We start from the raw sequence: 15,116 nt of genomic DNA on the forward strand, positions 1-15,116 counted from the left end.
ATTTTACAAATAAATATCTGAAAAGTGTGGTGTGCATTTGTATTCAGCCCCCCTGAGTCAATACTTTGTAGAACCACCTTTCACTGTAATTACAGCTGCAAGTCTTTTTGGGGAATGTATCTACCAGCTTTGCACATCTAGAGAGTGACATTTTTGCCCATTCTTCTTTGCAAAATAGCTCAAGCTTTGTCAGATTGGATGGAGAGCGTCTGTGAACAGCAATTTTCAAGTTTTGCCACAGATTCTCAATTGGATTTAGGTCTGGACTTTGACGGGGCCATTCTAACACATGAATATGCTTTGATCTAAACCATTCCATTGTAGCTCTGGCTGTATGTTTAGGGTCGTTGTCCTGCTGGAAGGTGAACCTCCACCCCAGTCTCAAGTCTTTTGCAGACTAACAGGTTTCTTCTAAAATTGTCTTGTATTTGACTCCATCTATCTTCCTATCAACTCTGACCAGCTTCACTGTCCCTGCCGAAGAAAAGCATCCCCACAACACAATGCTGCCACCATGTTTTACAGTGGGGATGGTGTGTTCAGGGTGATGTGCAGTGTTAGTTTTCTGCTACACATAGCATTTTGCCTTTACCCTGGGTTCACACTGATGCGATGCGGGAAACAGCGCGATTACAGAGCTGGTTCCCGCATCGCTCCTCTCCTGTGGGCAGTTCACACTGCCTTTTGACACCCCCAGTTTAGTTCACAGATCGCAACTGTATGGCTGAACTCGCATTGCCAGAGATCACATGTGATTAGCACCTGCAGTGCGGGTGCGAATTACATGCGATCTCTGAGATTGCGCAAGTATGAGCCCGGGCTTAAGCCAAAGAGTTCAATTTTGGTCTCATCTGACCAGAGCACCTTCTTCCACATGTTTGCTGTGTCCCCCACATGGCTTCTCGAAAACTGCAAACAGGACTTCTTATGGCTTTCAACAATGGCTTTCTTCTTACCATTCTTCCATAAGGCCAGATTTGTGGAGTGCACGACTAATAGTTGTCCTGTGGACAGATTCTCCCACCTGAGCTGTGGATCTCTGCAGTTCCTCCAGAGTTACCATGGGCCTCTTGGTTGCTTCTCTGATTATTGCTCTCCTTGTCCGGCCTGTTAGTTTAGGTGAACAGCCATGTCTTGGTAGGTTTGCAGTTGTGCCATACTCTTTCTATTTTCAGATAATGGATTGAACATTGCTCCGTGAGATGTTCCAAGCTTGGGATTTTTTTTATAACCTAACCCTGCTTTAAATTTTCCAGAACTTTATCCCTGACCTGTCTGGTGAACTCCTTGGCCTTCATGATGCTGTTTGTTCACTAAGGTTCTCTAACAAATCCCTGGGGGCTTCACAGAACAGCTGTATTTATACTGAGATTAAATTACACACAGGTGAACTCTATTTACTAATTAGGTGACTTCTGAAGGCAATTGGTTCCACTAGATTTTAGTTAGGGGTATCGGAGTAAAGGGGGCTGAATACAAATGCATGCCACACTTTTCAGATATTTGTAAAAAAAAAATTAAAAACATTTTAAATTTTCCTTCCACTTCACAATTATGTGCCACTTTGTGTTGGTCTATCACATAAAATCCCAATAAAATACATTTTTGTTTTTGGTTGTAACATGATAAAATGTGAAAAATTTCAAGGGGTATGAATACTTTTTCAAGGCACTGTACGTGGCAAATCATAGCTCTTTGTGACTGATGTTTTGTGAGTGCAATTTTATCACTAGTAAATGGCTTATTTTCATCTAGTGTACGTTTGCCTTTTTCTTGTTTGTTGTTACATTTTTGATCAATATTTCAATATTATGTACAAGAAAATTAATAATACCTGCAAAAAATCTCCCTTCTGGGTCAACTTTTCCGTCATTGAAACGATTATTGGGCTTGTCTTCATCAACTCGGGCAAGAGTAGTTACTGATTGGTCTTCCCAATTCAGAGCAGCAAAGGTGGTGCCTGTGGCAATCACATAGCCACCCGACTTTCGAAGTGCAACAGAGCCAACTGGTTCCTCTACAAATGGAATACAAGACATGCATCAAGCACTAAAAAAAAAAAGTTAAGATAAAGTTGGGCCTAATATTTGCTTTACATCAGTGCCCCAGACCTCTACCATGTTGCTGGCTTTTTATAAGCTTCTAATAAAAGTGCTAAAAGACCTATAACCAGGATTGGATTCAAGTGCCCAGATTCCTTTTCAACACCACCTTTCTTACTCTTCACCTTCCACACTGATTAGCCTGCTTAGTCAGCTTTAATCATGCATACCTCATCCAAGTTTTCAGTTTGCATATTGTGCTATATTAATATTTTATACAAAACTTGTAAATCACCAATACACATTGTAGTTTGCATTCTCACACAGACACACCTATATGGAGTATTTCTGGATCCTCTGGACTCCTTGTATTCAAATACGGGTAGTTCACGCAGTTTTTCCCAAAAATTGGACTTAAAGCCTAACTCCAGCCACTTAAGTTTTTTAGTTTTCGATAAAATGGGGAAAAGTTAACATTTCTCTCAATTTTTATACATCTAGGTAATCTGGTCTGCCCCTGTGATGCTTGTACAAGACATGGGGGTTGTAGACAGCATCTTGACAGGAAGGCAAGCACCGCAATAAAAAATGTCAGAAGTTCTAACCCTGTAGGGTTCCTTTTTCAAAGCAATATAGTGACAATATGCCTATAACTAACCCACACCTATATATCCTGGTGTAATCCATAGGAACCCATAGCAACATGTGTAACATTCTCCACCTCATGACATCATAAATAACCAAACAAGAACAAGGATAAGCATAGAAATAAACACTGAAGAAGTGCTTTAAGGTGTGATAAATACCTCCTTCAAAAAATGTGCCCTGAATGTCCCATTGCGGGGACAATACACAAACAGAAAAAAGTTTAATAGTAAATTCTTTCTAGTCTACAATACCAGAAGATGAAGAGAGCCAGGGGACAAACTTCTCTTTACAAGTACTGGGATAGGGTGAACTGAAATTACTGGCCAGATCCTATCCTTTTGTCCTACAACAAAATTAGATACATTTCAGTTTGAGGTGGAGACGTTCAAATTTGAGGAAACCTACGCAGGCACAGGGAGAACATGCAAACTCCCTGCAGGTAGTGCCGTGGTTGAGATTCGAACCGATGACCTTAGTGCTGCCAGGCGCAAGTGCTGACCAGTTTATTGTGTGTTTTATTGGGAAGATTTCCCCTTACTGCATGTCATGCTGAGAAGTGATGGTTAATCTTTTCAACAGAGACACAAAAAACAAAAATGCTTTTTACAAAGGTAAAGAAGGATTAGGTATCTTTCACAAGTGCTAAGGCCCCTAGTCTGTGAATAGGCCGTGTGTTTATGCAGCTTGCGTGCAGGTGGCACATGTGTATGTAGATGCAGCAGCTGCACGGACACAGCCCGTCATCCTAATTTGACAGGCATGTGGGTGAACATTCCCAAATGCACATTTTCTGCATTCAGGGCCCTCACCCGCACCTGCACACCTGTCAAATTGCGACAAGCAGCCGCTGCATCCCCATACACTTACATAAGCTGCCTGTATGCAGCAGCTGGCTCATGCTCCATAAACATACAGCCCATTCACAGACTATGGGCCTCAACGCCCTTGAGAATGAGGCCTTATGCCGCATACACACGGTCAGACTTTTTGGCTACAAAAGTCAGATGGCCCGTCCAACAGACTTTCAACGGACTTTTGGCGGACTTTCAACAGACTTTCTAACGACCGGACTTGCCTACACACGATCACACCAAAGTCCGACGCATTCGTACGTGATGACATACACCGGACTAAAATAAGGAAGTTGATAGCCAGTAGCCAATAGCTGCCCTAGCGTTGGTTTTTGTCCGTTGGACTAGCATACAGACGAGCGGATTTCTGGGTCCGGCGGAGTTACGACGTAAAGATTTGAAGCATGTTCCAAATTGAAAGTCCGTCAGATTTGCAACTGGAAAAGTCCGCTGAAGGTTCGGTGAAGCCCACACACGATCGGATTGTTCGCCAGATTTGGTCCGTCTGCGTCCGTCAGACCAGTCCGGTCGAAAAGTCCGACCGTGTGTACGCGGCATTAGAACTTCCATGAAGTCTAAATAGAAGCTTCACACCGCACAGTACATGACCTTGTAAAGTCGGGTACTCAAACTGAATTCCACGGATGGTGCCATGCCAGAACCAAATGCAGAGATGCTAAGTCACCAGCACTCCACATAAATGCCTTTCAGGTGTTTATTGTGAATACAGTATTATATAAGGCAGAAAGAAGAAACCAAAGTTTCAGAGCCCCGCAGACTCCATTTATCAAGGCAACATGTTGGCAATAAGCATACAACTAACACACACCCATGTATTGTGGTATAACCCATAGCAATCTGTGCAACACCCCCATGACATCATAATGACATTCTAATCCCACCGGAAAACAACAGGGATAAGCAAATAAATTAAGAGTGAAAAATGAGTGCTATAAACTGTGCTAAATACATCCCTCATAAAAATATAAACATAACCAAGGATCAAAAGCAAACTTATGGTATTTGAAAAAGGTTTCATAAATGCTCAACATAGTGCAAAGTGCCACAGATCACGAAAATATTCCTTAGCACAATACCATTCTGCTCACTCACACAGATGGGAATCAGATGCGTTCCTATAGAAGAATATGTGCCTGCAATTTGCACCACACTGCCTAGAAAACACAAACGTTTTTGGGCAATGCGGCGTGCGAATGCAACGCACATATGTGAACTAGACTGATTGAAGTTTATAGATTTTAAAATGTTCTGCGAATTGGATGCGGTGTAAGCATGGAGAAGTAATGTCCAGGTGGTAAAAATGCACGGGGTACCTTAATGGTGTCATGGGGTATGAAATTAGTTGGTATGGTATCACCAATACACATTGTAGTTTGCATTCTCACACAGACACACCTATATGGAGTATTTCTGGATCCTCTGGACTCCTTGTATTCAAATACGGGTAGTTCACGCAGTTTTTCCCAAAAATTGGACTTAAAGCCTAACTCCAGCCACTTAAGTTTTTTAGTTTTCGATAAAATGGGGAAAAGTTAACATTTCTCTCAATTTTTATACATCTAGGTAATCTGGTCTGCCCCTGTGATGCTTGTACAAGACATGGGGGTTGTAGACAGCATCTTGACAGGAAGGCAAGCACCGCAATAAAAAATGTCAGAAGTTCTAACCCTGTAGGGTTCCTTTTTCAAAGCAATATAGTGACAATATGCCTATAACTAACCCACACCTATATATCCTGGTGTAATCCATAGGAACCCATAGCAACATGTGTAACATTCTCCACCTCATGACATCATAAATAACCAAACAAGAACAAGGATAAGCATAGAAATAAACACTGAAGAAGTGCTTTAAGGTGTGATAAATACCTCCTTCAAAAAATGTGCCCTGAATGTCCCATTGCGGGGACAATACACAAACAGAAAAAAGTTTAATAGTAAATTCTTTCTAGTCTACAATACCAGAAGATGAAGAGAGCCAGGGGACAAACTTCTCTTTACAAGTACTGGGATAGGGTGAACTGAAATTACTGGCCAGATCCTATCCTTTTGTCCTACAACAAAATTAGATACATTTCAGTTTGAGGTGGAGACGTTCAAATTTGAGGAAACCTACGCAGGCACAGGGAGAACATGCAAACTCCCTGCAGGTAGTGCCGTGGTTGAGATTCGAACCGATGACCTTAGTGCTGCCAGGCGCAAGTGCTGACCAGTTTATTGTGTGTTTTATTGGGAAGATTTCCCCTTACTGCATGTCATGCTGAGAAGTGATGGTTAATCTTTTCAACAGAGACACAAAAAACAAAAATGCTTTTTACAAAGGTAAAGAAGGATTAGGTATCTTTCACAAGTGCTAAGGCCCCTAGTCTGTGAATAGGCCGTGTGTTTATGCAGCTTGCGTGCAGGTGGCACATGTGTATGTAGATGCAGCAGCTGCACGGACACAGCCCGTCATCCTAATTTGACAGGCATGTGGGTGAACATTCCCAAATGCACATTTTCTGCATTCAGGGCCCTCACCCGCACCTGCACACCTGTCAAATTGCGACAAGCAGCCGCTGCATCCCCATACACTTACATAAGCTGCCTGTATGCAGCAGCTGGCTCATGCTCCATAAACATACAGCCCATTCACAGACTATGGGCCTCAACGCCCTTGAGAATGAGGCCTTATGCCGCATACACACGGTCAGACTTTTTGGCTACAAAAGTCAGATGGCCCGTCCAACAGACTTTCAACGGACTTTTGGCGGACTTTCAACAGACTTTCTAACGACCGGACTTGCCTACACACGATCACACCAAAGTCCGACGCATTCGTACGTGATGACATACACCGGACTAAAATAAGGAAGTTGATAGCCAGTAGCCAATAGCTGCCCTAGCGTTGGTTTTTGTCCGTTGGACTAGCATACAGACGAGCGGATTTCTGGGTCCGGCGGAGTTACGACGTAAAGATTTGAAGCATGTTCCAAATTGAAAGTCCGTCAGATTTGCAACTGGAAAAGTCCGCTGAAGGTTCGGTGAAGCCCACACACGATCGGATTGTTCGCCAGATTTGGTCCGTCTGCGTCCGTCAGACCAGTCCGGTCGAAAAGTCCGACCGTGTGTACGCGGCATTAGAACTTCCATGAAGTCTAAATAGAAGCTTCACACCGCACAGTACATGACCTTGTAAAGTCGGGTACTCAAACTGAATTCCACGGATGGTGCCATGCCAGAACCAAATGCAGAGATGCTAAGTCACCAGCACTCCACATAAATGCCTTTCAGGTGTTTATTGTGAATACAGTATTATATAAGGCAGAAAGAAGAAACCAAAGTTTCAGAGCCCCGCAGACTCCATTTATCAAGGCAACATGTTGGCAATAAGCATACAACTAACACACACCCATGTATTGTGGTATAACCCATAGCAATCTGTGCAACACCCCCATGACATCATAATGACATTCTAATCCCACCGGAAAACAACAGGGATAAGCAAATAAATTAAGAGTGAAAAATGAGTGCTATAAACTGTGCTAAATACATCCCTCATAAAAATATAAACATAACCAAGGATCAAAAGCAAACTTATGGTATTTGAAAAAGGTTTCATAAATGCTCAACATAGTGCAAAGTGCCACAGATCACGAAAATATTCCTTAGCACAATACCATTCTGCTCACTCACACAGATGGGAATCAGATGCGTTCCTATAGAAGAATATGTGCCTGCAATTTGCACCACACTGCCTAGAAAACACAAACGTTTTTGGGCAATGCGGCGTGCGAATGCAACGCACATATGTGAACTAGACTGATTGAAGTTTATAGATTTTAAAATGTTCTGCGAATTGGATGCGGTGTAAGCATGGAGAAGTAATGTCCAGGTGGTAAAAATGCACGGGGTACCTTAATGGTGTCATGGGGTATGAAATTAGTTGGTATGGTATCACCAATACACATTGTAGTTTGCATTCTCACACAGACACACCTATATGGAGTATTTCTGGATCCTCTGGACTCCTTGTATTCAAATACGGGTAGTTCACGCAGTTTTTCCCAAAAATTGGACTTAAAGCCTAACTCCAGCCACTTAAGTTTTTTAGTTTTCGATAAAATGGGGAAAAGTTAACATTTCTCTCAATTTTTATACATCTAGGTAATCTGGTCTGCCCCTGTGATGCTTGTACAAGACATGGGGGTTGTAGACAGCATCTTGACAGGAAGGCAAGCACCGCAATAAAAAATGTCAGAAGTTCTAACCCTGTAGGGTTCCTTTTTCAAAGCAATATAGTGACAATATGCCTATAACTAACCCACACCTATATATCCTGGTGTAATCCATAGGAACCCATAGCAACATGTGTAACATTCTCCACCTCATGACATCATAAATAACCAAACAAGAACAAGGATAAGCATAGAAATAAACACTGAAGAAGTGCTTTAAGGTGTGATAAATACCTCCTTCAAAAAATGTGCCCTGAATGTCCCATTGCGGGGACAATACACAAACAGAAAAAAGTTTAATAGTAAATTCTTTCTAGTCTACAATACCAGAAGATGAAGAGAGCCAGGGGACAAACTTCTCTTTACAAGTACTGGGATAGGGTGAACTGAAATTACTGGCCAGATCCTATCCTTTTGTCCTACAACAAAATTAGATACATTTCAGTTTGAGGTGGAGACGTTCAAATTTGAGTCAAGGCTGAAATTGAAACAACACTTCAGCACTGAACCATACCAACTAATTTCATACCCCATGACACCATTAAGGTACCCCGTGCATTTTTACCACCTGGACATTACTTCTCCATGCTTACACCGCATCCAATTCGCAGAACATTTTAAAATCTATAAACTTCAATCAGTCTAGTTCACATATGTGCGTTGCATTCGCACGCCGCATTGCCCAAAAACGTTTGTGTTTTCTAGGCAGTGTGGTGCAAATTGCAGGCACATATTCTTCTATAGGAACGCATCTGATTCCCATCTGTGTGAGTGAGCAGAATGGTATTGTGCTAAGGAATATTTTCGTGATCTGTGGCACTTTGCACTATGTTGAGCATTTATGAAACCTTTTTCAAATACCATAAGTTTGCTTTTGATCCTTGGTTATGTTTATATTTTTATGAGGGATGTATTTAGCACAGTTTATAGCACTCATTTTTCACTCTTAATTTATTTGCTTATCCCTGTTGTTTTCCGGTGGGATTAGAATGTCATTATGATGTCATGGGGGTGTTGCACAGATTGCTATGGGTTATACCACAATACATGGGTGTGTGTTAGTTGTATGCTTATTGCCAACATGTTGCCTTGATAAATGGAGTCTGCGGGGCTCTGAAACTTTGGTTTCTTCTTTCTGCCTTATATAATACTGTATTCACAATAAACACCTGAAAGGCATTTATGTGGAGTGCTGGTGACTTAGCATCTCTGCATTTGGTTCTGGCATGGCACCATCCGTGGAATTCAGTTTGAGTACCCGACTTTACAAGGTCATGTACTGTGCGGTGTGAAGCTTCTATTTAGACTTCATGGAAGTTCTAATGCCGCGTACACACGGTCGGACTTTTCGACCGGACTGGTCTGACGGACGCAGACGGACCAAATCTGGCGAACAATCCGATCGTGTGTGGGCTTCACCGAACCTTCAGCGGACTTTTCCAGTTGCAAATCTGACGGACTTTCAATTTGGAACATGCTTCAAATCTTTACGTCGTAACTCCGCCGGACCCAGAAATCCGCTCGTCTGTATGCTAGTCCAACGGACAAAAACCAACGCTAGGGCAGCTATTGGCTACTGGCTATCAACTTCCTTATTTTAGTCCGGTGTATGTCATCACGTACGAATGCGTCGGACTTTGGTGTGATCGTGTGTAGGCAAGTCCGGTCGTTAGAAAGTCTGTTGAAAGTCCGCCAAAAGTCCGTTGAAAGTCTGTTGGACGGGCCATCTGACTTTTGTAGCCAAAAAGTCTGACCGTGTGTATGCGGCATAAGGCCTCATTCTCAAGGGCGTTGAGGCCCATAGTCTGTGAATGGGCTGTATGTTTATGGAGCATGAGCCAGCTGCTGCATACAGGCAGCTTATGTAAGTGTATGGGGATGCAGCGGCTGCTTGTCGCAATTTGACAGGTGTGCAGGTGCGGGTGAGGGCCCTGAATGCAGAAAATGTGCATTTGGGAATGTTCACCCACATGCCTGTCAAATTAGGATGACGGGCTGTGTCCGTGCAGCTGCTGCATCTACATACACATGTGCCACCTGCACGCAAGCTGCATAAACACACGGCCTATTCACAGACTAGGGGCCTTAGCACTTGTGAAAGATACCTAATCCTTCTTTACCTTTGTAAAAAGCATTTTTGTTTTTTGTGTCTCTGTTGAAAAGATTAACCATCACTTCTCAGCATGACATGCAGTAAGGGGAAATCTTCCCAATAAAACACACAATAAACTGGTCAGCACTTGCGCCTGGCAGCACTAAGGTCATCGGTTCGAATCTCAACCACGGCACTACCTGCAGGGAGTTTGCATGTTCTCCCTGTGCCTGCGTAGGTTTCCTCCGGGTACTCCGGTTTCCTCCAACACTCCAAAGACATGCTGGTAGGTTAATTGGCTCCTGTCTAAATTGGCCCTACTATGTGTCTGTATGAATGTGAGTTAGGGACTTTAGATGGTAAGCTTCTTGAGGGCAGAGACTGATGTGACTGCACAATATATATGTAAAGCACTGTGTAAATTGATGGCGCTATATAAGCACCTTTAATAAATAAATAAAATAATAAATCTGATAGAGGTTCTCAGCCTTTGCTGCTCTATCCAAGATAAAATAAAATGTTTTGGCTAGGGTTGGGTTTAATGTCTTTTGTAAAGTGCCCCAGTAAGATGTCTGTACAGTGTACTGTATGAACTCAACTTACTTAGATTAACAGTCTGTATTACTTTAGTATTGGGGTTCCATCGGCAGACCTTCTGTCCTGTAATGTCAACATACACTAACACTCCTTCTTTATCTTCCCATACAGGAGACTCTCCAATCTTGTATTTTTCAGTCACAACGCATTCTATCTTGATGGATGACATGGTTCTATAAAAGAAGAGGAAATTAATTAGAGCAGGTATTTATTAAATAAGATTTGCAGCATATTTATAAAATGCTGGTGAACATATACACATTTGCAAGTGTTTTCAAGTGTTAAATGCAAAGTTAATGAATATTGGTAAAGATTTCCATTGCAACAAAAAAAAAAAACTGCAAAGCATTGCTTCCACAAAAAAAGGCAGTGCATACTTACGTCTCAGGCCGATGGCAAGTCCTATCTACTCTCTCTTTTAAGTGGTAGTAAACTTCCATCTTTTGGTTTTACCTATAGGTAAGCCTATAATAAGGTTTACCTATAGGTATTATAACTATCTCCTAAACGTGCCCCGTTTAGCAGATATTTACATTACATGCAGCCAGTGACATTACTGGCACATGCGCTCTGTAGGAACGACCACCCGTGCTGTTCCTTCAGAGCCCTGTGCTGTGAACCCAGATACAAGACGGGTGATGATGGGAGCCCCTGCAGCACTGGCTTCTTGGTGCGCGAGGGCTTTGTTTTAAGGTAAGTTTAACATAATGTGTTAGTATGCGATGCATACTAGCACATTATGACATTACCTTGCAGGTTCCCCCCCAAAAAAGGGCAGCGGTTTACAACCGTTTTAAGCAGGATAACCTTAGGCAAAGTCTTCAGCATTTGACGCTTCCTGAGAGTGTTGAATAGTTTTTGTCCCCTGCTGCTTGTGTGGTTCCTCCCACTTGCCTCTACCTCAATCTAGTACTCAATAGTGACATACGAGATGGTGGAAGGAACCACTGAGCACAGCAGATGATGCAGTGGGGGACTCAAAGAAGTGTTAAATGTTGAAAACTTGTAAGGAGTTTGCACTAACTGCCCACTGGAAAGGTAAGAATTTAGTATCTTTTATTGCAAAACAATGCTTTTTTTATAGGAAAAAAAAAAAGCAACAAAATTGCTTGAATGTACAGTAGGAGGTTATTTTGGTGAATCTGCTGTGAATCTTGATAAATGTCATAGGATGTATAAGGTTTAATTTCCTCTGTCAAGGTCACAGATAGCAAGAAAGACATGACACAGGAACTGTCAATTATAGACTGTATAGAAAATGACAAAGTTCTAAAGTTCAGCTTTCAAAAATCAACACGGAAAAAAAAGCAATCCAAGCAAGGAATGCACCTACCCACAAGCCATCCCTCTGGCATCTTTCCTCGTTGGAACTTGTAGAGAGCTGACTAATGTCAGACAAAGCAGTGGGAACATCTGGGAAATGCACAACTCACATTCATATTGTGCAAGTTGGAATAACACACTGTCTTAATATTGTGGGAGTAGAGAGGCTTCCTTTATCAGTCCAGTTTCTGTGTATTGCAAGGTGGTGGCTGGCTATACATTATGCAACTTTCCTTTAGATTTACCAAAACCATATTTTGGTAAATCTGAAGACAAAAATCTGCAGAAAATCAAATAGTGTGCATGGGGCTTAAGACTATTGCATTTCCCAAAAAGTGAATCACAGGGTTTAGTACTACTACTGCCTTGTAGCACTAGGGTTCTTGGTCCAAGCCTGAACCAGGACAATGAGTTTGCATTTTCTCCCTGTGCTAACATTGGTTGCCTCCCACACTCCAAAAGACATGCTAGTAGGCAGACTTGCCTCTAGGCTTTGTGAGGCCTTAGACCCCATACACACTATATAACTTTAGTTGTCTGATTTCCTTTAGATTTAAAAAAAAACATGTAGTGCAAGGGCCTGCCTGATTGCATACAAATTGAAACGCTTAAGGTTTGACCTCATATTATATGGTTTTGGTAAATCTGAAGGAAAAAATCTACAGAAAATTGTATAGTGTGTATCCAGCTTTAAGCTGAAATACTGTTCATATCTATTTACTGCCATTTCTCAATATTACCAAACTCATGTATATATATTTTTTTCTCCCTTCTCCTTTCAGAACTACTAATAAGGGAACAGTTATCAATGTACATGGTACTATTTTCATGTAGCATCCCCATATTTATGTACACTCACTCACACTGTCTTTAAGTTAGGGGAACACTCGCTTAACTTTTTGCTTCCATAGGTCTGTGAATAGCTGTAATCTTGATTGCTCCTAATCTAGAAATATAAACCTCAAGCACCACTTGGCGGCCTTGCATAGCCCACTAAGAATGTTACTGACAATGGATGAAAGGCTGCTGTACATGTCCCTTTAAACCTTCCTTGGGGGGGTGGCACCACCATTATGAGATAGAAAATATAAGGGACAGGTGCCTGCCAGCCTCCTCCCCATCCAGAGGAAGCTACGCCACTCTCCGTTGCGAAACGCATTGACGTCATCACAGTCGCGTGACGCCACCCAAACGATCCCCCAATCCAACAGGCATTAGGAACTGCAGCAAGATGATTGGCGATCCGAACCAGGTACGGATTTGAACAGAATTACCGCGAATCATCCATCCTGCTCCCACGGCTACCAGGCTGCTGAGTTTTTTCAAAAAAAGAAATAATTCCTGCGCACAAGTTGATGGCCAGACAGATGACACAACGACACAGGCCTTGCTGCCCTCAAGGATGGGGAATCCTAATAAACAACGAGATAAAAAGAAAAGAGGGGCACACCAGCCATGTGCATTATCTTTTGTAAAAGTATTTATTAAATAAAATAATAAAGGAAATTACTCACAAACGGTAGTCGAACAAGGTGCAATGTGAAGACCGCACCGACTAACAGCAAGGGGTTCTATGATGAGCAAAACGTTCCAAAGATCGTGGAGCACACAAGCGTCACTACCAACTGATGCGTTTCGAAGGGAACATCCCTTCTTCATCAGAGCTCAGCCAGGCTGTTCCCTTTGAAACGCGTCAGCCGGTAGTGATGCTTGTGTGCTTTTGCTCATCATAGAACCGCTTGCTGTTAGTCGGTGCAGTCTTCACATTGCACCTTGTTCCACTACCGTTTGTGAGTAATTTCCTTTATTATTTTAATAAATACTTTTACAAAAGATAATGCACATGGCTAGTGCGTCCCTCTTTTCTTTTTATCTTGTTGAGTTTTTTCACCTGGTCACGTACAGCCTGGAACACACAGCACAGACTTTGCGATCATGGGCCGTGAGCTTGGAAGATTCGCAATCCACAGGCTGTGGTAATGTAAGATCGTCTTCTGCTCCATGCCTTTCATAGGAACTGCTGTGCATAGCTGCAGTTGCCCAAAATCCTGCTTGATATTTTGACATACGGTCTGCCTACTATTTGGGTCTTAATTCACTGCGGCCAGCACTTTCAGATATCTATATCTGATGAATGGTCTTTCTTCTGCTTGATTGGCTGACTGCACTTAATATGGCAGTGAACTTGGGAACCTGAGCAACATCATATACGCAGGCATTCATCTCCTGGCTAAGGGACTTCTGCTTTTCAAAACAGCAGCCAGTCGACACTTAGCAGCAGCATTTCCATCTTCAATGTGGTGACTGTTCATCTTATGCTAGGAGTGTCACACCCTAAACGTAATAGTCGACAGGAGCAACCTTCACCCACCCTTCACTGACCCTAGTATTGATTTATGTGGATACAGATGCTCCAAACACTAGCATATAGTTTGTGACCTTATTTCACAAATTCTAGTAACAGCTGCCTCTCTCATTGAGCCTAGGACGACTTTTTCAATTGTATCTTTCCTATCCCTGGGGGCCATACACACACAGCATGTCTATACATGCATTGCACTGGAACTCATTTTTCTTAACTAGGTAAGCGGGATATCCCGCTGACAATCTCTGTGTGTATGATGATTTGGCATCCGGACTTTCTGTTGTTAGCTGTATGTGATTTTTTTGTGTGTCTGTGTGTCCATTGTCTGATTCTCACACTTCCCTTTACTAGTGTGGGATCCTATTAACTGGTAGCAGTGAAGACGCTATCAATGTTTTTGTATATTGAGTATGTTTTTATCCCTCAACCTTGAATTTAATAAATTGCTTTGTACTTTTTATCATCCTTCATCACTGCCCCTTGCTGCCTTAGTAGCCGCTTTCTTCCCGGGTAATCTTACCTGGGCTCCTTTTTTGTATAGCAGTAATAAGATGCTCTGTTCTTTCTTAACCCCTGCAAAGTGCTGGAAGAGTGCCCGAAACTCTGGAGGGGAAGGTAGAGGGGGAGGTGTCATTCCAGTGTAGGTTTAGCCCAATAACAGCCTGCTAGAATATTTAGGATCTGTGACAGCAGCTTCCCTATGCAGCTCTGCTTGAGGACACCATATCTGTATTATACATTACTGCCCATATACTGTACCCTCCTGCCATTTGTACTGTGCCCACTTACCCTCCCATTGTACTGTGCCCTCCTGCTCCCCCCTGTACTGTACTCTCCTGCCCTCTGTACTGTGCCCACTTACCCTCCCACTATACTGTACCCTCCTGCCTCCTGTACTGTGCCCACTTACCCTCCCACTGTACTGTGCCCACTTACCCTCCCACTGTACTGTGCCCTCCTG

At 42.6% G+C, this 15,116-nt stretch overlaps 1 protein-coding gene across 7 annotated transcripts in view; it reads right to left on the reverse strand.

The window, feature by feature from the left end:
- The window catches only part of RGN (regucalcin), a 51,180-nt gene that overhangs the window by 8,533 nt on the left and 27,531 nt on the right, over nucleotides 1-15,116 (reverse strand). For 5 of the 7 annotated variants that reach the window (XM_073614597.1, XM_073614599.1, XM_073614601.1 and 2 more), the window contains 2 exons: nucleotides 10,474-10,640; nucleotides 1,835-2,017 (listed from right to left, as the gene is read on the reverse strand). In XM_073614597.1, coding sequence (XP_073470698.1) covers nucleotides 1,835-2,017; nucleotides 10,474-10,636 — 346 coding nt within the window. In that variant the 5' untranslated portion in view covers nucleotides 10,637-10,640. Of the gene's footprint in view, nucleotides 1-1,834; nucleotides 2,018-10,473; nucleotides 10,641-11,800; nucleotides 11,820-14,675; nucleotides 14,759-15,116 lie in introns of those variants that run through there. The other 2 variants (XM_073614600.1, XM_073614595.1) reach the window with 2 other exon arrangements.

Source organism: Aquarana catesbeiana, linkage group LG02 (assembly GCF_042186555.1).
Source record: "Aquarana catesbeiana isolate 2022-GZ linkage group LG02, ASM4218655v1, whole genome shotgun sequence".
Classification (NCBI taxonomy): domain Eukaryota; kingdom Metazoa; phylum Chordata; class Amphibia; order Anura; family Ranidae; genus Aquarana; species Aquarana catesbeiana.